The sequence below is a fragment of the Syngnathus acus genome, chromosome 15, assembly GCF_901709675.1.
Source record: "Syngnathus acus chromosome 15, fSynAcu1.2, whole genome shotgun sequence".
Classification (NCBI taxonomy): Eukaryota; Metazoa; Chordata; class Actinopteri; order Syngnathiformes; family Syngnathidae; genus Syngnathus; species Syngnathus acus.
The window spans coordinates 11,910,807-11,932,101 of record NC_051100.1 but is presented as its reverse complement, the minus strand read 5'-3'; the positions used below and the strand labels follow the sequence as shown (position 1 = coordinate 11,932,101).

Below are 21,295 nucleotides of genomic sequence, written 5' to 3'. Positions count from 1 at the left end.
CGAGTGCAGGAATAGCCATTTCCTGACCTGTACCTTTTACAGTACATGTACAATTCCCCCACCCCCCCAAAAAAAGAGGAGGAAAAAAATAAGCAAAATAGAAAGTAAGAACAAAATGGAACTGTATATTTTGAAAGACAGAACGCAATTTCTGGAGAAATTGCTTGTGACACTTGAAAGGCTGAATGAAAATATATAAGAAGCATAAGATGGTTTAAAATGATGTGAAATGACATGGAATGTCGTGGACATTTTAGAACATACTGTACGTGGGAATATATATATATAGTGGTACCCTGCTTACTCATAGTTTGGAACCCGTAGATTCAGCTGCAAATATTTCAAATAATAAAACATATGAATATGAATGTGTTCAGACACATTCGTGCAAAGAGATTTTTGTCTGTAAACATTTTTAGTTTTTTTTTTGGGGTGTGCTGGAACAGATTCATGGCACTTCAGTCCGTTTTAACAGGGAAGAGCGTATTTGAGAGCTGACTCTTGTGAAGTATTAAAGTCAATACGCAACCATTCAAACACTCGTCAATACAGAGAAAACAAAAGGATGCAAATAAAAAATTCAGTTGGCAACGTATTTCTTTGTTTGCCGGCACGAGTGATTATTACGAGAAGTCAGTGGGCGAGGCCGTGGAGATTTAAGATGGCAAAATGCGACGCGGGCGGCAAGGAGAAGCAGAAAATGACAACGCATCTGCTGAGAAATGAAAACAAACAAGCCGGCAACCACACGGCATCCAACAAAGATATGACAACAAGCTGATGGAGCAAGCGGGGAAGCAAACAAGGGAGGGGAGGAGGGACGGCGGTCTTGTTTATGCCCAATAAAACGAAATGTCGTCTGTCTGAAAAGAGACAGGATGATGAATTGTCGTCTGCATAAATGAAGCACTTGAGGCTCCTTCTGTGCAAAGTGGCTTCGGAAGATTTGGATCAATATGTCCATCCGTTAGAAGTGTAACAGCAGCAGCACAGTTGTCACACGAGGGCCGACATTTTCCCTTTTTCTCCACTTTTAGGTCATAAACCCCAAACCAACCCATGTTATACTGCGCCTTACAATAAAATGACATGCGTATACTTCTTAGGAATAAAACCTTTATCTCGTTTTTTGATAAACTTATGCCCCCCCTCATGTATTTTAACGTTGGTCATAATGGTGGTACTGAGTGTAAAAGGTTTGCCAGCTAACCAATCATCGATTTTGTTTTGAATTCGTTTATGCAAAGCGTTCAATTTTTAACATCTGCCCTTTCAAGACACGTCAACAGTCCATGCGATCAGATATCCATCCATTCATCTTCTGTACCGCTTGTCCCCATGTGGTCGCGGGCGTGCTGGAGTCTATCCCAGCAGTCATCGGGCAGTAGGCAGGGGACACCCTGAACTGGTTGCCAGCCAATCGCAGGAAACACAGGGAGGAACAACCATCCGCACTCACAACTAGGGACAATTTGGAGTGGTTAATTAGCCTACCAAGCATGTTTTTGGGATGTGGGAGGAAACCGGAGTGCCCGGAGAAAACTCACGCGGGCACGGGGAGAACATGCAAACTCCACACAGGAGGTGGAATCGAAGCCGCAATCTCCAAACTGAGACGGGCGTGCTAACCAGCGCGCCACTGAGCCGCCCTTGCGATCAAATAGTCATAGGGGGGAAAAAAATAACTAGAGCTGTTTTGTAAATGTGCCATGTTACAAGAAAAAAACACGCAGACACACAAGGCCCAAGAAACTCCCCTGCCCACACGCACGCACACACGCGAGCGCGCACATGCACACGCACAAAGCCCATCTGCACCAGCAAATTTCTGTGCTGGGATCTTACATAAGGCAGAGTAGGCGGTGGAGATCTATTTCAAGCCCATAAAAGACCAACGAGTGTGTGTGTGTGTGTGTATGTGTATAGGACCCTTGCAGCAACTGAAAAGAATCTGAAACACTTTGGGGGTTTTTAGGAGTAAAAGTGGAGTTTGTTGGGCTCAGAGGTGATGCGTTCAAGGAGCCTTTGAAATGGAAGATGTCAAACAGAAGCAACAAGGGCATCATTGCTAAAGGTTCTTTGGAAGTGCACCAGGTGGGTCAAGCATAAGCGCTTCTTTAAGCAGTCCTCAGAGATGAGCTGGAAAGCACTTTGAATCAAGCACCGCCTGTGTGTGAAAAGTTCAAATTTGGAGTTTGCGGGGGCGTGTGCTACATATTGAGAAGGCCCCAGGGCAAACGCAAGACATTAGTCAGACAAAAATGATTTCAAATACACATATTTCGATCGCAGATATAAAATGAAACGTTTCCCACTTTTTTTTTCTTTGCTCCGGTGCGTTTGAGCTTGGCTGAGACTTGAAGGAGATTTGCGCGACAGAAAAGAGGTCAACTGACTCCATGCTAAGTCTTTCTTAAAGCATCCCCGCACATCCATTGCTCTCAACAAATATAACACAATGTCAAAGGAAAAATTCCCGGCGATGCTGAAACTAAGCCTTCGATCATAATTATTACACAATATCATTAATATGGAAAAAGGGCAGATTTGAAACGAACTAAGTATTGGGGCTAAATTGAAAATATGAGAACAATGGAGCATATTTACATTACACCTAATTGTGTATACTTTTGCGATGGCAACTATTTTTTGTTTGGTTGTGTCATTCGTTGAGCCGTAACCATCAGGTATAAATTGCACTAAAGACACATTGACAATGAACAGATTTTCTCTTTTTACTGATAAAGCAAACATTTATACATGGTGTGACTGTGATGACTGTGTAAAAATATAAGAAACTCTCTCTTCATACATACAGTAGGTCCAGTGGATGAGCTGCAGTACCACCATCTGCAGCGAGTCAACGCCATGGCGACCCCTTAGCAGTCGCTTGTTTGTTCTCACTACTCTTGGCCGTCATCCCGCGCTCGCGTGTCTGGCTCGTGCCTCCCCCAGACCTCCACCGACTCTTGTTTATCCAAAGCTCGTTTGCGAGTGAATTTCGTCGTCATGGCGACCTAGTGTTTAGCACTCGGACGGTCTTACGGCCGTAGTGCCAGTAGCTGTAGCCCGACGCCGCGGTGGTCATGGCGGTGACGAACCTGCAACAGGTGGGACAAATGAAAACATGACCTCGATTCATCTAAACACACAAGGCATCAATTTAAGTTTATCAAACATTAAGTCAAAGAATTTACAGTTGAGGTTGCCGTGCAATTTTCTTTTTTTTTTTTTAGAAGAAGAAAATAGGCTTGAAAATTTCTCCCAGTGACAATATGACAAATATGACGCTTCGTATGTGACGCTGACCATATGAATTAGGTCTGACTGCAGAATGCACGGTCAACATTCCTTTAAAGCGGTGGTGAGACCAGTGGGTGGTGTTGGCATCTTACCACAGGCCCTGCAGCAGGATGCTGTCTGTGTACTGGAAGACCGGAGCCGCCAGGGATGCCGCAACCAGAACCAGCTGGATGGCCGTGTTCACCTGTAGAGGGACGAGACACAAAAAACAATCTACCTCGTTTTGTAACACGTAAAAATTTACAAATAATAATGTGGCGCAATTTACACAGTGAGTAGCTCACCTTGCTGAAGAATGTAGGCTTGAGCTGAGCTGTGGTGTAGCAGGGATTGAAAAACTTACTGAGAGTCACCTGGAAGCGTCAAGAAAACAACATAGACACAAGACTTAATTATGTCAGCGCACACACGCACGCACGCACGCACGCACGCACGCACGCACGCACGCACGCACGGTCGGATAAAGTCTCACCGGTGGCGGCACGGTCTTGTATCTGACCCAGAAGACGGCGGCGATCAAACCAATGTCCCTGAAAACCACCAGAGCCGTCAGTGGTGCTGCAAGAGGGGCAAGAGACACATGATTACTTGCGTCAACTCAATCCAGATCATTTCCCACAATCTCTCGAGGCAGAGGTGGAATAATACCAGGTATGATGTCTGCATATGTGAGGCAGATGTATAAAACGCTGATAAGGATTTTATCTGCCAGTGGGTCCAAGGCGCTTCCCAGCGCCGACTTCTGTGTGGGCCATGTCCTGGCAATGTAACCGTCCAGCTGAGAGGGACAGACATGCACACAAGCATGCATATTCAAGACACATGTTGAATAATAATGAGTAATTTACAGTCTGCTGTCAGAATCAAATGGACTTCGGTTTGGCGAGCAGCAGGCTCGTGTTACGTCATGACACAGTTTTGTTTTCGTGTCGTGGATGTTACCAGGTCAGTGGCTCCAGCCAGGGTGAAGAGCGCCAGGCTGAGGTGGAAGTGTTGTTGAATGATCAGATGACCCAGGAAAGGAGCCAGGACTATCCGACACACGCACAGCAGGTTGGGGATGGTCCATGGGTTCTCGTACTGTACCGTGACATTGAAACATGATCAATTGACATCATATACTATTTAATAGATCAGTGGTTCTCAAGCTTGGGCCTGTAAAAGCTTGCAATAAACATAGTATTTTTTAAGTGATGGCATACCTCCATTTGTGCCGTTTTCCACCCCCGCACGAATGGAAAAATATGTATTTTGTAGTAAAGGTGTCTTTTCTCAATAAGACATGGTAGTCCAAGTTGTATTCCTCGTTATTTATTGACATTAGCGTCAACATTTGTAAACATAACATCACTACTTTCTTTCTTTGAAAACATACAACGTATTTAGGAGTATGCATGATGGTTGTTGTGTTTTCACTATGGTAGATTCTGAGAAAATGAAGCCCCTAAGTTTAAGAAGTCTGTTTAACACAATTCCAAACTTTTACTTACCAGTTCTTTAAACTTAAAGAGCCCCTGTCCGGGCACCGGGGCGGCCTTCCCCTCGGTGTCGCCTTGCTGATTGTTCTTCCCACTAAGCCCTCGGCCTCCGGTTGACAGGAGAGCCCAGGAGTTAACCGCCGAGCAGCGGTGACCTCCGCGTAGCACGAGCAGACTCCCACACGTTCTCCACCACGTTGACGGAAGCGGGCCGAGGCGACAAGGAGCGCGGCAGTCACCCCCTCTAAGGCCAAAGCTCCAGGAGCCTCTCCCCGCCGCCCTGACAGGTGTTGTGCGCTGGAGACGCCATGTCGCCAGCTCCAGCCCACACGCAGCTCCGCGCCGTGCCAACAGCAAACACTCGACGGCCTTGCGGCACAGAGGCGCCGGGGTACTCCGAAAACACAAAATCATCATCTTCACCTGCGCTGAGTCGGTGAGCGATGCGTCCGCCCGGCCATGGCCAAATTATCCAGCTTATAGCCTACCGAGGACTAACTGGGGCAAGTGGGCTGCCATGTTGCCGTAAAGTGATGCGGCGGGGAGGCAGGCAATGTCGTAAAACTGTTGAGGGTGCGGGGCGCTTAACAAGATAGCGCATGCAAGAAGCAGTGCTTACCTAACGCAAACCTACATTATTATTTGGAGGTACATATATTCTATATGGTTAAATAAATCCGAGGTAATCCAATTAGAAAATGTATTTGTTAAAACAAGAACAAATTGCCTAGTTTCGAAAAGTTGTTTATTTAATAAATAGCTCTATAACAAAGTGCGAGTCAAGAAAATACCCCCCCCCCCCCCTCCCCGAAAACTAGAAAAATGTGTCTTTTGAGGAGAACGACTAATTCAAATGAAATTACAGATACCTCTATGTGAATTCTCTGGTAGATGTAGCCTGTACTATCACATGGGTGGGCAAATCTTGTGCTTGAGACCACATGCGATCTTCAAAACAATGGGATTTCATTATAAAATACTGAAAATAATACATAAAATGTAAATTAATGTTGGCAGAACAGATATAGTGGGTCTGATTAAAGAAGAGAGATACCTTTCACACTCCTTGCCTAGTCTGTTATTTGTTTTGGTGTCGAATGGTAATTTTAGTCCTTCGGTGAGTGATGGTCAAGTCTGTTTGGCTTGTCAGACAGTCTGAAGTTGGTAGAGCTTGGCTCCCTTCTTCAACAGGTAGCCTTGTTCATTCAGTGAACTCACCAGACCCTCAAAGTCCATTACCTGCCCAAAAATTATACACGGTATATCGATGACTGCGAATGAGTGCAGAGAAAGCATATTGAGGCATAAAAAATAAAGTAATGTAAAAAAAATGAAGTAAATTTGAAGATATAAAGATGTCAAACAAGAAGCAGGAACCACACTTAAATTTGCCGTATACCTGCATTTCTGTTTGATTGGTAAAATCCTGACGACAAATGCAGGGTTCCTTGTTTGTTGTATTGCAGCAACGCAGGATTTGGAGAGCGACTATTATTTTTTCTCTGATTATTATTTGGGAAAATTGGACTAGATACAATATTTGTTTTTTGGCAATCTGTTTGTTTTGATGGTTTGCTATGCTGTTGATTCCTGTTGTTTTGAAATGAAATTGTAAACTCAACATCAAACTTAAGCAAGGTGAGAGTTGCTTTTGTCAAATAAATTCCCGCCCACATAGAGTGTACCTGGATGTTCAGCCTTTTCGCCACAGATCGGATGGTCTGCAGGTCAAATTCTTTCTGATTGGTCCGCTGGGCGTGCGCTTGGAGGGCACTGATGAGTCTCTTTGCGGCGCTACGTTGACTCATGCCCGCGCCCAGCTGCGAGCGCTCAAAGTCCAGATTGCCCAGGCCATCAGAGTACGTGTCAACCATGCTGCACAGACAAATCAAACACACGAGGGTGAGTCAAGGCAACAAGGAAATGCGCCAACGTTTTGCTCGTGAGATAACCGTTTGGTGGTTTGAAAATGCACGTGCAAACCAAGGGGCTTGATTTGTGACCAATTTCACGTAATCCGAAAAAGATTTGTATTCTGCATAAAATGTGACTCCATTTGCATTCATCCATCTGCTACATGCCAACGACGTTAGTGATGAGCACAATTTGATACTCTTCCACTAGATGGCAGAAGGTACAATGAACCTGTTGCTAGATGTAAACAACAACAAAAAATTATGTTCAATTAAAAAGGCCCACAACTGGTGAGTAAATTGAGACAAGATCAGTTGACTATATTTATTATTTGGTTTAGTCGTGAGCTATTTCTAACGTGAAATTTGTGGCTCCTAAACGTCTGCAAAGCTGTGCTCTACCTGTGTTTCATAATTTCCACCACGTCTTCAGCATGGCTCTTGGTGGCCGTCTCACTGAGGTCCAGTCTGGCTCTCGCCTGCATGGGACCAGCCACATTGCACTCATCAATTTGCACAACATTTGACATCCAGGGCGACATGTTGGCAGCTACCTCGGTGAGTCTGATGAGAGACTCGAGCTGACGGGTAGTGATGGGAGTGGTGTCGGCAGCTTGCGACTGGAACCTCAGCGACAGGTAGAAGTCCTGAAGTGTCTGAGCGGCTTCCGATGAGAGCGTGGGGTGAACGTAGTGGCGAGCGTAGCTGATGTACTTCCTTAACAAGGACGCTGGAATGGGGTCGACCGCTTCACCTACTGGGATCTTTAAAAGCATGTCATTGACAAGCAGACGTCATCATAGTGCTTGAAAAGATACTAAAAGTGTTCGATTCAAAACAGCCTGATGTTACCAGGAGCCAATCAGAAGCCAAGGGAAAGCAAACTGAGGAACTGTTGATTATTTTATATACTTGCTGACTTTTTAGAGCATTTCATACATTTTTAATACTGTACACTACTTCACCTGCAAACGCTCAGACAGCGGCATGTCCGCGGGCTCCAACAAGACAGATGTCTCGGCATCTCTCTCGCAGCTCCTAGCAATGACGGCGCTGATGATTTTCCCTCCGCTGGCCCGGGTGGCCATGATGTGCTCCGACAGGCGACGGTCGCGAGACTCGTCTGGGATGTCCAGGAGGAGGAAGACCACGTCGAAGCGGGATAGCAGCGGTGAGCCCAACCTGAAAAGGAGGCCCCATGCAGCGTAAGAATGATGGCAATTGATGAAGACGCGTTTAGCCACAGAGCGAAGCCTCACTTCAAATTCTCAGAGACGGTCTTGCCTCGGTTGTAATGGCCTCCGACGGGGTTGGCGGCAGCGACGACGGAGGTTCTGGCGGGCAGAGAGGAAACGATGCCCGCCTTTGCCAGACTCACGGACTGCTGCTCCATGGCTTCCAAAAGAGCCTGCTGCTGGCGGCCCAGCTTGTCAAACTCATCAATGCAGCACAATCCTGAGCAGAAGACACGTGTGCTGAGATGAACCGCATATTGTAAAAGAGAGAGATCCCGGAAGATGGCGGTGTTGCTTCGCTTTGGATTTGAACTCGGTGCCAGAAGATAGGCATGTTGATTATTGAGTGAATAGCGAACGCCACGTAAAAAAGTCCCAAAAACATTCAATGTGAGTCATGCGCTGCGTCAGCGTTGCTCACAGTGCAATGTTTTTGTTGTGTTCCTTTCTCTTCAAAATTTGGCTGAGTTGAGAACATGCAGCCGCACGCCCGGTCGCAAAGGCCTCGCTCCACTGATGGTTGGCATGGTAACGAAAGGCTGAGCAGCATGAGACACATGGGAATTGTTTTTAATTTGTGGGGAAAAAAAATGACCCCTTTCAACATTTGCAATGAAGAAGATTGTCTCATACTGCACTTACATCATGTGAAGTCGACGCTCACTTTGGATTGATACTATCTTGAGCGCTATTAGCTCTTTTTTTTGGTCCTTATTAAATTGTACCAAGGGGTATCTAATGAAGTGGCCAATGAGTGTAAAACATTTGAAGATACATTTAGACTTGCCTTGGTCAGCCAGCACCAAGGCCCCAGCCTCCAGGGCGTAGTCTCCACTTGGTTGATCTCTGCACAAACTCACCGTTAGTCCTGAAGAAATGCACACAAAATGAGAAGTGTAATTGAACAACTTGACTGTGATTGAATTGCGTCGTGGGAAACGCCAGCAACATATTTGATGTGAATGCAGCAATAGAATGTGAACATTCAGTGTTAGTGTCATTTATCCAGAGTAGCAACATGGAGACTGAGGTGGAAAATGCTGGCTTTCAACTGGCAGTGTAGGTGAGGCCAAGTGGTGCGAATCAATAAAAATTCACAGACTCCATGTGAGTGCCACATCTAAAATTGAAGTGACAGTTTACCTGCAGTGCTTGTGGCGTTGCCACAAACGTAGATCCCCCGAGGAGCCACATTGCACACCGCCTGCAAATGAAGATACCTTTATTGCGTTACAGTTTTAGCAAAAAAGCAGAAAGGAGTCAGCATCCCAGGTGTTGAATCGACCTGCAACATCTGGCTTTTGCCCAGTCCAGGATCTCCCACCATCAAGACGTGGGGGTCTCCTCTGACTGGGACGCGGTTCTTCCCCACGTGCTTCTGCCGGCCTCCGAACAACACCAACACAAGCGCCGCTTTCACCAACTACAAACACGCACAGCAAAGCATCAGCGTGACAGGCCAACTAGAAAAGATGCAGAGTGGATGGTGGTGCTCACCAGGTGGCCGTAAATGGCTGGACACAGAGAGCTGCGGGGTGGGGGAGGAACAGAGTTAGGGTTGGGGGGTACACGTTGAGAAAAAAACATCTGAAACTAGCAGGAAGACGTTGCATAGATAAAGAATTACAAGTTAAGAAACATGTTTCCAACGGATGCGGTATTTGTGTCTATAGTTGACAGTTTAAGTTGGAGCTTGATTTGACTCGTTTTATCCAGTGTCAACTAAAGCCTCTACCTCAGTGGTTCTTAACCTGGGTTCGATCGAACCCTAGGGGTTCGGTGAGTCGGTCTCAGGAGTTCGACAGAGCCTCCGCTGAGGAGGTCCGAACAAACCTGATTTATCGTGTAAATTCTGATTTGCCAGTATTTAATTTGTTGTGAGTTCATGCATCGTGTTGGTTTTGTTCTTTGAACAAGGTGATGTTCATGCGCAGCTCATTTTGTGCACCAGTAAAAAACATTTATGTCTTGAATTAAAAAAATATATTTTTCACTCGCGAGGAGTGAATTCACATATGAAACTGGTGTGATTTGTTACCTCCAACAAGGTGAAGAACCACTGCTCTATCTTGTCCTTAGATGCGCATGCTTGTTTGCCCCTTTTTTTCTCTTTTGCTTTTAAGGTGGGCCCACTTACTGAACTATGAGTCTGAGCAGGTCAGGCTGCGACTGGATCTCCTGGATGGCGTAGAGCTCCTTCAGGCTAAACTCCTCACCTCCAGTGCGATCCTCGGGCGAGCTGCCGGACGACCCCGCGCCTCCAGGCTTTGACTGCTTACCTGCATTCATCATTCCTGAGCTGCGCTACATGATGACGCCTGACTGGAAAGTGAAACTTGGGCGACACCTTTTGTGTTGCTCACTGAGGTGGCCTCAATGTAGAGGAGGAACATGCACTTGTCCTTATTCCTCCGGGAGTTGCCTGGATCACAGATGTAACATGAATGGGCTTTTCTTCCTACTCCACTCAATAAAACATTAGTGTGACAGTGTATATGTGTGTGTGTGTGCGTTCGAGCGCACCCTCCGTTGAGACTCTAACGATCCCCGTCACTGTCACTGTGTCGCCGGGGACGCAACTGTCACAGAGGTCGGCGGTCAGGTGGCACTCTACGGTGCGTGGGATGCGTCCGGCCTCCCTCCTCTCGCCGCACACCAACTCCTGCACCCTACCAACACATAGAAGCAAAGATATAACCCTATCTTTGGCATTGTGCCAACATTCTGGACCACAATGAATTATGCCAGTCAGTCTACTGCAGGTGAGTCACTGCTGAGGTAACAGTCAAGTGTGACACCTAGTGGTAGCATTGTGACATTGATGAACATGTCAAATTGGGCTTTTGTCATTTAATGTTGGTGTTAATTTTGGTTTGAAACATGTTGTGTGACAAGGTGAGTCATTCTTGTTTAAAACAGTAAAGCGGCAAGAGCAAATAGTGTGCAGCGTGATGCTTACTTGATGATTTGCCAGTCGACGGTGTGTGTAAGAGGGGAACTCCGTCTGGCACTGAATGCACGACTGCGGCAATCTGAACGGATGCACTGCGAGAGCACGCACGTACGTATGAAACCGCTCCATTTTCATTGAACTCAACGTATGCATCCTCCATACCTTGGTGGGTGTCGCATACTTCCCGCGCTGCAGCGGTAGCGATAGCGTGCTGAAGCACGTCAGGCACTGGAAGGCCAGCCTGCTGCACTGAGGCCTGATGGTGCTCACCCGGACCACCGTGCCCCTCACGCACACCAGGCAGCCGAACAGGCTGGCGCGCAGCTTGCGTAGCGGAGTCAGCGGCTCATAGTTATACAGCCTGAAATGCAAGTCACATATCCAAAGTCTACCAACCCTTGGTCAAGTGTAAAAAAAAATCCCTTCAAAAAGAGAAATCTTTTGTGTGTGTGTGTGTGTGTGTGTGTGTGTGTGTGTGTGTGTGTGTGTGTGTGTGTTGGGGGTGGGGGGGGGGTAAACCATGTGTGTTGTACACGTTACAGATAGCAAGGGTCTTATCTTGGTCTCTTTTTATTGTGGTTAATGTGGTCCCTTTGAACAGGGTGTGTAGACTTTTTACATTCACAGTCACTGTCGCCTGTAAACAAATGTGAGCTTCGCTGCCGCATACCTTGCGGTGATGTGAGGGATGTGGATAATTGGTGTGGCCGTAGGTAGCTCGTCCCCGGGCAGCTCGGCAGCCTGCTTTTCTAAGTCCGCGGTTAACACCTGATTGCTCACGACAAGAAAAGGAGGCCTTTCAACAACAAACTATATGGTTTGAATTGAATGAACCAAATTGACACAAACGTGGCCTAACTTAGATTCATTCACATTACACGTCGCACATGCCAGTCAACAAGTTTTTCAGACAAAATAAAATAAAAAATACAACATCAGATTTTTTTGCAGACATGCTGCCATTCATAGTTTTGTCTCACACAACAGTGAACTAACAAGGATGTATTTGACACATAGTGGATTAAGAAGCACTTGTGAGTGTGTACATACTTGGTGAACGGCCACTCCCAAACAGTTGAGGATCACCTCCGGTTGCTCCTTCAACTCAACAGCCAGGGCAGGAAGCGCCGCAAGCACCGTCTCATTTGTGCTCAAGTCTGCGTAATCTATCAGCACGTTGCCCTGACGCTCGATCTCCTCCTGTAACACACAGCAAGTTGCCACTCCAGTCCACCGCAATGGCCAAGAGGCACAACCCCACCTTGTCGTAGAGGTCAATCTTGGAGGCAAAGTACTTCTCAAACACTTTGATCTTCTCCACACTGGGAGAGCTCTCGATGAAACCTGGCCAAAGACGAATCCGATGATCACGTGTGAATTTAGCTGTCAATGCGACGCCTAATCTTCATTAAATACCGTCAGTGAAGTACAGTGACCATCCTTTGTAAGGGCACAGCACATCCAGAGTGGCCTGATGGAGGACTGAAAAGGAAATGGACTTTTATTAGTTAGGTTAAATTTGGACGCTGACACTTCGGACTATTTTTTTTTTATAATTGTACCTAAACATATTGAGCTGATAAAACTTGACTTTTTTGTTTTTCTGAATATAGTAAGGCAATTGTTTTTTTTTTTCATTTGATTCGACAAATTGCTGAGTTAAGATGCTTTAGGTCCGTAGAGGACTCACAAAGGCACATCTGTTTACGCAGTAAAAATATTTTTGCTGACAAATAATTTGTAGTAAGGACAGGACCTGGGGCAAAAAAAATAAATGGTAGTAGCTCTGCCTCTCTCAGTGAGTTTATTTCTCAACAACAGTTTTTGTTTCATTCCAAACCAAATGTAATAGACTCACCCCTATGTGTGCCAATGTGTGAGCTGTGACTTGCCGACACTCTGCTATCGCCGCCAGTCTTCCCTCCCATTGGTCCTCCTTGTCCAGTACCTGAATCCCCTCTCAGAGGTTTACCCCTCCATCCACTGCTTCCTCTCCATCCTCCTCCACCTCTCCATCCCTTATTGCCTCCTCCTTCTCCTCTCCATCCTCCAGCACCTCCTCCTCTCCATCCTCCACTGTTTCCTCTCCAACCACCATTGCCACCCCTCCATGGGCCACCTTTGGATTCCTGTCCACTCATTCCTGAAAAAAAAAAAAAAAAAGGGGGAGCTGTTTAGTACAAATCGCATTTTTCTAATGTACCAGTTACCATTTGTTATACAGGGTAACCTGCTCCGCTTTGCGTTTTGGGCTAGCCCTGTGAAATTATATCACAGCAAAATTCAGCTGAATTCCGAAGACATGGTGCCCATTGATACACTATAAAAGTGGCTCTTTGTTGACATGTGGGAACATTTATTTGCAAATTTTGACTCAAGACGTGTGGTGAAGTCGCATGTATTTTTGCTATAAGATCGTCTTGCCATCACCTGTAAAAGTTTACATAAGATGCACTACTCTACTGACATTCTTTTCAAGAGCATGCAGTTATTTTCATATTATCTGTAAAAGAACGTCGATGCACGTTTATCGTGGGGAAGATTTTTCAAAGATTGGGAAAATATTACAAACCTTGTTAAGGTCCTGTAAAATAAACCTAGGACGTTCGACTCAACTGTGTTTGAAAAGAACTACCTCATATTAGTACAACTGAAACCCTCGTGAAGTTAGTGCAGCATTAGAAAACAAGTACATGTACGTAATAAACTTGTAACGTCCACACACTTAGAACGTCAGAATCTTTCGGACGGTCTAAATTAACTAGCTTCCCGACGAATAGAAAACGCAGTACATTAAACCCGTGTGAAATTTTAACATCTGTAGATTCAAAGCGTTTATTGTTATGTGTACAAAAGGAAAGCACTTTTTCTTTGTACAATGAAATTCTTTCGCTGTCCGTTAAAGTGCCAGACAAGGTAAGGAAGATTAAAAGATTAAAAAGTCATAAAAACACAAAAATATAAAAACCACAATATATACACAGTATGTACAACTACTAAGGTGAGGGATGTGCTGTAAACACACACATTCGACAAATAAAAAAGTATCAACGTTACCGATGTAATGTCGATATTTACACTCGAAGAGTCGTCAAACTTCCCTCCACTCAAGCGACGCGTTTTCTTTTCCGCCTTATTTCGGCGTTGTTTTGCGTTCGCCGATTGTTTAGTGCCTCTTAGTGGCTAGCTGTGGCACTACAGTTGACAACACAGGCAATCAGCTTCATGCTTCACTTGTACGATATTTGTCTTTTGCATACCACAAGTGGTATTCAAAATCAATGCAATAGCTTAATCATTTCCTTTCGCATGATACGAATTGCTATTTGATTATTTTTTGTAAATCAATGCATTAGCCTAATAATTTCCTTTCGCATGATACGAATTGCTATTTGATAGGGAGTTGATTAATAAAACAACGCCGATACAGTGTGCGCAAACATGCTCATATAGCATATGAAACTAACAGGCAAGAAATTTGTATAACACATGGATTAAGTTGCGTGTTTATCTGATGCAGCCGAATTGAAGGCGATTCACTTGCTTGTGTGCAGTCGCTTTACTTTCTGCCGCGTCATGATGATGTCATTTGAGTGAGGTCCTGGACGCCCTCTAGCGGAAGACCGTAGGACATTTTTATTATAATGTTGCCCAGCAAACAAACCAACATAGTGTGCAAAAACTGGCGGTCAAAGCCTTCATTGTCAAAATTAAGTCTAGCATTTGATCTGTTTGATTATTTTGAGGTTAATGCCGTGATATCAAATGAACTAATGATATGCAGTTAATGATACTTACCTTACATGTGTCGTAAAATTTTGAGAATTACTCACATCTCATTGATCTCCATTTCTTAAGGTATATCACATGACGCGTGTCATTTCATTATCAATTAATATCATTCTACATAATTCCACATTGTTCAATGTCATTCCATATAATTCACTCATTTTATTTCACAATTCCAAGGCACTTGACATGCTGTCATAATTTGTCATTTAGTATTTCTACACAAATTGCTTCATCTATTTTTGCTGCCGAATCGTCACGCAAGCGCAAGACAAAAAAAGTGTCTTGCTTATTTCTTACTTTTCTTCTTAACATGTCTTGACAAATATGGGGGCAAAAACCTTAACATGAACATGAAAAGCTGAACAAAACTAAACCACTAGACACTAATAGAAACTAAGCAACTTGCCCTGAATATGAATTAAATGTATTTACTGTTAAAAACTTCAACTAAAACCAAAATAACACCAAGTATAATGAAAACAACAAAACTATTAACACCCCGACGCCACTTAACGACATCATCATTGATGCAAAAACTCATGAAGTCTACTCAAACAGAAGGTGAAAACTTCACGAATCATTGCTCATCTCTCCAACACACTCGGAATTCGCAAGTGGCAAGTGACTGAGCAGGCAACAGGGTTCTCGCCAGTGTGGATTCTTGTAGTATGACTTTTTAAGCTTGTCTTTGTCGAAAATCCTTTGGCACAAACTGAGCATGAAAAAGGTTTCTCGCAGTGTGGATTCTTGTGTGCTTTTTTAAATATTGCCTTCGGGAGAATTTCCGGCCACAAACTGAGCATGAGAAAGGTTTCTCGCCAGTGTGAATTCTTGTGTGCTCTTTTAAACGTCCACTATGAGAGAATCTTTGGCCACAAACTGAGCATGAAAAAGGTTTCTCGCCAGTGTGGATTCTTGTGTGCTCTTTTAAATTTCCACTCCAAGAGAATTTATGGCCACAAACTGAGCATGAAAAAGGTTTCTCACCAGTGTGGATTCTTGTGTGCCTTTTTAAATTTTCCCTTCGAGAGAATTTTCGGCCACAATCTGAGCAGGAAAGGTTTTCCTTTCTTGTGTGTATTCTCATGTGTTGTTTCAAACCACTGTTATTAGCACAACATTTCCCACACTGAGAACATTGCCTGTGTTTGTTTTGAGACTCATCATCATCATCAGCAGCAGCAGCAGCAGCAGCAGCAGCAGCAGCAAGAACATGTGATGACATGTCATCACTATCTGATGGTGGACCTGCTTGTGATCCTCCACAGTGGTCTTCATCACCTTCTCTGGTCATTTGTTGACTTGAGCTGCAGCTTGGAAGCTCCACCCGTTTGCTCACCTCATGTTGACCCTCATCTAAACTCTTCAAAGGGACAACATTCAATGGCATCTTGCAGGCATCCTCCTCCTCTTCCATTCTAATGTCATAGATGTCTTCTCCCTCCTCTTTATTACAAGGCCACTCCGGGTCATCCTCCTCTTTTATGGCACAACGAAACTTCTGCTCCATTTGTTCATTGACGTGATGAACCTCTTTGCCTACATCTTCCTCGTCAATGCGAGTGCGCTCTGGCTCCTGCTGCTTAGGACAAATAACTTCACTGATGTCTGCAAAACAAAACAAACACACATTAACAATAAATGTTCAGTTCAAACCCGTACAAGGACTTCTTCAATCTGCCTATCACACATGATTTTGATAGAATTCTACTAAAAATAAACACTGGAAGAGGATTCATAATAGAAAATAGACATCTACTAACCTGCTCTGCGCAACACAACATAAGGCTGCAGCCAAAGATCTATCAGTCGTCGACGACTATGGTCCTTTTCCTCCATAAACTCTGCTGTGGTCCTTGCAAACATTTTCACACTGTAATCACAACACTTGTTCAGCAATGTTTGGCTAACAAACAAACGCAAACTGAAAGCGATCCAATACACAAAACGACTTCATGTTTATCGGACCTGTTTAAGCAAATGTAATCACGCGTTATCTTCTGGTAGATTGCACAAAGGCATTGAGACAGCGGTTGTTCTGATCTACCTCTCAGAGCATCAATTGACGCTCCAAAGATTAATTTAAAATTGGGAACATACCTGCCTGCAGTGACGTGCGGTGAGATTCATGACTCGGGAGGCACTGACGTCACCCCGAGGGTAAAATTTGTCCGGCACCTAACCATATAAAAGGTTGGGGAACGCTGCTCTAGTGTGGCTTATTCATTATTTAATTTAAACTATTTGAATTAAAATCTCATATCAGCAGTCTTCACACATAAAAACACTCAATAAAGCACATGGAATCAAAAACTTGTTTTCGATCGTGTGTACCACTCCGTTTGAAAAGACATGCTCCTAGGTCCCGTTGTCCGAATCAAACCTTTTAACTCCGGAGTTGCTTTTCCTTTACTGAATGTAAAAATGGAAAGAAAAAAAAAAAAAACTAATGTAAAACGAAACAAATGGACGACTGCTCCTCAGTTATTCACTGTAAATTTGAACTGGAGATCTCTTATTCTACAGGTAGGCGCATGAACCATCCCGGGATCACTAGCACCCCCTGCCATAAGGCTGGAGAACCTTTTTTCGTAGCCTCCGTAAGGTCTCTTTTCAAAGCCGTTTTGTTCATCGAAAGCAGGGGTGTCAAACTCGTTTTTTTCGCGGGCCGCATTGTAGTCATAGCTTCTTTCGAAGGGCCATGATGACTGTCAACCCAAATAAATGTATGAGCTCCTCATATTATATACAGTAAAAGCTACAAAACAAACTTGACAAATAACTCGTTTTCAAATCAGACGAGTAAAAACTGGTCAGATATTTAAAAAATAGATATTAAAAGTGAAGACAATTTGCAATTCTATTAATGACACACGAGTTGGATGCACAATTTGTCTTCGCGGGCCACATAAAATGATGTGGCGGGCCGTATCTGGCCCCCGGGCCTTGAGTTTGACACCTGTGATCTAAAGAAACACAACGTTACAGACAGATGACAAAAAACACAAGATAGTATACACACCAGCTTAACTACGGAAATGAGTTAATATAGCCACAGTGTTTGAACACTTAAACAGCGACATAAAGACAGAGAGCAGTTCTGTCTAACTGCATAGCCTGTCAACATAGGCAGCCATGTGATTACGCAATACTCAGAGGAGGCTAGACAGGAAGTTGGCTCCTCCGAGCGAATCGTCCGGTTTTAAAATAACTATAAAAATTCAGCGATTTTGGTTCAAAATGATACAACATTATTAAAATGAAAATGACTTTAAAATAAAAACAATTGAATTTGTTTTTCACCTTTTCAAGATGGCGTAGCCTCCCTTGCCTCTTCTGACCGCACGTCCCTGCCTGCCTGCAACCATCAACGCTAATCCTCGACTTTGAGTATTTCCACATTACAGTATTACTCTTGGTACAGGCAAAAAACAACATGTGATGATGGCTCATTTGATATTTGTCCAGGATAATCAAGCTAAATATCATAAAGTTAGCCTTGTGGTAGCTACCATGCTAATGAAAGCGGCCCGCACTTTTATACTGCAACCAAGCAGTACTACAAATAACGTTGCTAAAATGATAACTTACCTCTTTCGTCGTTGCAATTGTAGTGTAGCTAATGTTATTGATTTACCACATACGTTGCGTGTTTATCTGATGCAGCCAAATAGAAGATGAACCTCTGCTTTCGGTGCTTAAATCACGCGCGGTTTTGTCGTCGTCACTGTACTTGCTGCTACGTAATGATGATGTCATTTGAGAAAGGTCCCGGTCGCCCTCTAGCGAAGGACCGTGGAACGTTTAATGTTTTTGCCCAGCAAACAAACCTACATTGCGTGCAAAGCAGGGCTGTGGACTCGGTCGGATTTTTTGCACCGAGTCCGAGTCCGGCCTCTTGACCACGAGTCCGAGTCCGGCTGTCAATTTTTTCTGTTAATTCATGTGACTGCTTAGTCTTTATTCAAGGCTAATTTAGATCAAAATCTAAATAATTACAACAGTTTTGTGATGGCTTTCTCTTTATTAAACATATAAACGAAATACAATAAACAGATACTTTCAAGTTTCAATTCAACGACTTGAGTTTGTTCTTAGGAACAAAATCGCCTCAACCAAGTCAGCCTTCATCGCGCCGCGCTGATCAGACATGATAAACTCGAGCCCGGAAAACAGGCGCTCTACGCTGACTTGGCTGATTGGCATTGCTGTTAGTGTCCGAGTCGCTGCCTTGAGGCCGGACGGATAACGATCAGCTGTAACAAATGGGCTCTCTTTCATTCGACCAAGTGCCAACATTGCCCCAATTTCTTCATCTATGTCGGTTGGCGAGGTGGCGGCCGACAAACGCTGGCGGCGCTCAATGCTGTCAAGTTCTTTTTCAAACTCATCCTCCTCCGTCGATGTGGAGCCATCAACCTCGGCCTTCATCGACGGCCCCTCCAGGTGCTGGTGGGTACGAGACCGGATTCGCCTCACAACGGCACGGAGGCCATTCTTGGCGCGCTCCATCTGCTCTTCGCTGAGGAGAATGCGGTAACGCGCATCGACGAAGACGGCTGCCAGAAAAGAATCATTGTCGAAGAGCTTGTCCTCTCGTTGCTCCATTGAATTGGCGATTGGTGAAGCCAGAGGGGGCTGCTTGCGCAACGCTGCCTTCAAGGCCGACCACTCCTTGAGAAAGCTGCCGGGGGTGATTGAGGCCGACTGGAGCTTGACCGTGACATCGTATGGCATCTTCAGGATCGTGGCCAAGGTCTCAAGCTTCTTCCATTCTGACTCGTTAAGGTGAAGTTCCGGAGAAGCAGCCGCCAAGTCCTGGACATGCTCTCGTAGATGAAGGAGCCGTTTTGTCATGAGGTAGGTGCTTCCCCAACGGGTGGGCACATCGACGACAGGGAGAAGACCTCCTCGACGACGGAGGACAGCAAGCAGATTGGGGGTCCGCAGTCTCTTCACCACCCGTCGGACTTTATCCAGTAGTTTCATGACATGCTCCGCCTTCAATCCGTCACGAATTGCCAGTTGCAGCGTGTGAATAGCACAGCGCATGTGATGAATCATTCGAAAATCGGCATCCTGAATCCCAGCGAACTTCTCAAACTGGCCCTCGTCGTCCAGATTGACGCCCCCCTCGTCCTCATCCATTTCGTTTTCAGTATCATCAGCATCTTCGTCGTCCTCATTGATGAGCCGCACGGCTTTGCTCATGGTCGCTGCGTTATCGACGACGATGGAGAGGACATGCAGGTCAAAATCCTTGATGACGGCGTTGATGACATTCTTGACCGCCTCACTGTCATGCCCCCCGTCGGTGTCCTTGATGGCAAGAGTCTTGATTTTAATCTCCCCGTCGCGGAAGTACTGGACGTTGATGCCCATGTAGTTCCGCATGAGCCTGGTGGCGGCGTCTGCCTTGATGAATACGCATTCCTGGCTCAGCTCCGACTTGATTTCCTCCTTCAACCTGTCGGCCTCAGCCACCACCATGTGGCGGATCTGATCTCTGTCTAGGCTGACAGAGAGCTGATTAGCAGCAGGCCCTAGCAGTGTCCGCATAGCCGACTGCTGGAATGTGACGAGCGAGAGGCCATCATGAACAATCAGAGAAATGACCGCCTTTTGAAACTCCTCACGGTCCATCAAGTATTGGATCGTCTTGCGCGTCACAAACCTGAGAAAAAAATAAAATCATGAGTGAAATGGCCAAAGTAATAATGTATCTGCAATTTTCGTTTTGATCGATACATTTTTCATCATTTGTAAAAATGTAAAAAAAAATTCAGACTATACTTACTTCATCATCGATGTCTGAGCCATCTGCGATGGACCAGGCGTCGCCGTCGTTTTCAGCTTTTTGTTCTCCTCTTCCACCTTTGGACAGATTTGAGTTTGAATTCATGAATTTTTGTTATGTTCGACTATAGTAATCTCAACACAGTATTATACCGGAAATCAATTGTAATCCACTTATCAAAAGCTTACCTTCGCGAATGCCTCTGGGTGCTTCCTCTTGAGATGGCGCTTCAGGTTGGCCTGCTGATTTCCGCCAGCAGAACCCATCGATAACCAAACATTACATGTATTGTTTGCGATGCACATGGCTTTCTCTTCTTGCACATCAAAATACGTCCACACATGACTCTTTCTGGATGCCATGATTATCCGAGGGACAAAACAGCTATGCAGAACGAACGCAACTGCTTTCACACTGGCTGGTTCGGCTTATATAGGATCCCTTGCTGAGAGCGCGGACGTAAAAGTGAGGCGACGTTCCAATTGGACGTCGGATTGCCCTGCCTGTTGGAATAATTTAAGTAAAGCCTTGTCATTTACATGTTATGACTTACCTGTGATTTAAATTCTTCCTCTTTAGTGACAGAGATGTCTTTTGTTCCCTGTCAGCCATCTGTCTCCGAGTCCTTACTGTCCTTTTGTTATGTGTGTGTGTTTTTGTTCCTGTAAGAGGCCTTCACCAACAATGAGCAGAGCATATTTGCATAGGCGAAGTGTTCTGATTTGGTTCATAGGTCAGAACAGTTTTTCTTTGTCAAGCGTTATATCCAGTTTGAAGTAGTTGCGTACAAGTTATCCCATATTTACTCAATGTTTGTTTAAGTG

The 21,295-nt window shown here is 44.8% G+C and overlaps 3 protein-coding genes across 5 annotated transcripts; all 3 read right to left on the bottom strand.

Moving 5' to 3' along the window:
• Positions 1–2,710: 2,710 nt before the first annotated feature.
• Positions 2,711–5,331, bottom strand: crls1 (cardiolipin synthase 1). Its single transcript, XM_037272765.1, has 7 exons — positions 4,794–5,331; positions 4,246–4,383; positions 3,952–4,081; positions 3,776–3,861; positions 3,588–3,656; positions 3,396–3,487; positions 2,711–3,101 (listed from the first exon to the last, which is right to left on the bottom strand). The coding sequence occupies exons 1-7, from the start codon at positions 5,196–5,198 to the stop codon at positions 3,008–3,010; spliced, it is 1,014 nt and encodes a 337-aa protein (XP_037128660.1). The 5' UTR covers positions 5,199–5,331; the 3' UTR covers positions 2,711–3,007.
• Positions 5,332–5,507: 176 nt separating this feature from the next.
• mcm8 (minichromosome maintenance 8 homologous recombination repair factor) lies at positions 5,508–14,012 on the bottom strand. Its single transcript, XM_037272738.1, has 21 exons — positions 13,940–14,012; positions 12,741–13,025; positions 12,299–12,364; positions 12,144–12,226; positions 11,933–12,082; positions 11,553–11,650; positions 11,045–11,243; positions 10,889–10,974; positions 10,453–10,598; positions 10,277–10,351; positions 10,067–10,208; positions 9,427–9,457; positions 9,215–9,352; positions 9,073–9,133; positions 8,717–8,797; positions 7,954–8,149; positions 7,660–7,876; positions 7,249–7,458; positions 7,097–7,173; positions 6,467–6,656; positions 5,508–6,020 (listed from the first exon to the last, which is right to left on the bottom strand). The coding sequence occupies exons 2-21, from the start codon at positions 13,021–13,023 to the stop codon at positions 5,928–5,930; spliced, it is 2,622 nt and encodes an 873-aa protein (XP_037128633.1). The 5' UTR covers positions 13,024–13,025; positions 13,940–14,012; the 3' UTR covers positions 5,508–5,927.
• Positions 14,013–14,848: 836 nt separating this feature from the next.
• Positions 14,849–16,768, bottom strand: LOC119135264 (zinc finger protein 773-like). Of its 3 annotated transcripts, none has more exons than XM_037272763.1 (3): positions 16,438–16,768; positions 15,824–16,282; positions 14,849–15,763 (listed from the first exon to the last, which is right to left on the bottom strand). In XM_037272763.1, the coding sequence occupies exons 1-3, from the start codon at positions 16,538–16,540 to the stop codon at positions 15,351–15,353; spliced, it is 975 nt and encodes a 324-aa protein (XP_037128658.1). In that variant the 5' UTR covers positions 16,541–16,768; the 3' UTR covers positions 14,849–15,350. The 3 variants fall into 3 exon arrangements, with proteins under 3 accessions (XP_037128658.1, XP_037128657.1, XP_037128656.1); XM_037272762.1 differs by having other exon boundaries at positions 14,852–15,968; positions 16,014–16,282; positions 16,438–16,762; XM_037272761.1 differs by having other exon boundaries at positions 14,857–16,282; positions 16,438–16,723.
• Between the last annotated feature and the right edge of the window lie 4,527 nt (positions 16,769–21,295).

Coding starts and splice junctions, on each gene's coding strand:
- crls1 (XM_037272765.1), bottom strand. CDS start 5,198: ATGATGATTTTGTGTTTTCGGAGTACCCCGGCGCCTCTGTGCCGCAAG. Junction 4,082..4,245: donor TGGCTGGAGCCACTGACCTG/GTAACATCCACG, acceptor TGTCCCTCTCAG/CTGGACGGTTACATTGCCAG. Junction 3,862..3,951: donor ATATGCAGACATCATACCTG/GTATTATTCCAC, acceptor CCCCTCTTGCAG/CACCACTGACGGCTCTGGTG.
- mcm8 (XM_037272738.1), bottom strand. CDS start 13,023: ATGAGTGGACAGGAATCCAAAGGTGGCCCATGGAGGGGTGGCAATGGT. Junction 9,353..9,426: donor CAGCCATTTACGGCCACCTG/GTGAGCACCACC, acceptor GCGTGTTTGTAG/TTGGTGAAAGCGGCGCTTGT. Junction 8,798..9,072: donor CAACGCCACAAGCACTGCAG/GTAAACTGTCAC, acceptor GCATTTCTTCAG/GACTAACGGTGAGTTTGTGC.
- LOC119135264 (XM_037272761.1), bottom strand. CDS start 16,540: ATGTTTGCAAGGACCACAGCAGAGTTTATGGAGGAAAAGGACCATAGT. Junction 16,283..16,437: donor TGTTGTGTTGCGCAGAGCAG/GTTAGTAGATGT, acceptor TTTGTTTTGCAG/ACATCAGTGAAGTTATTTGT.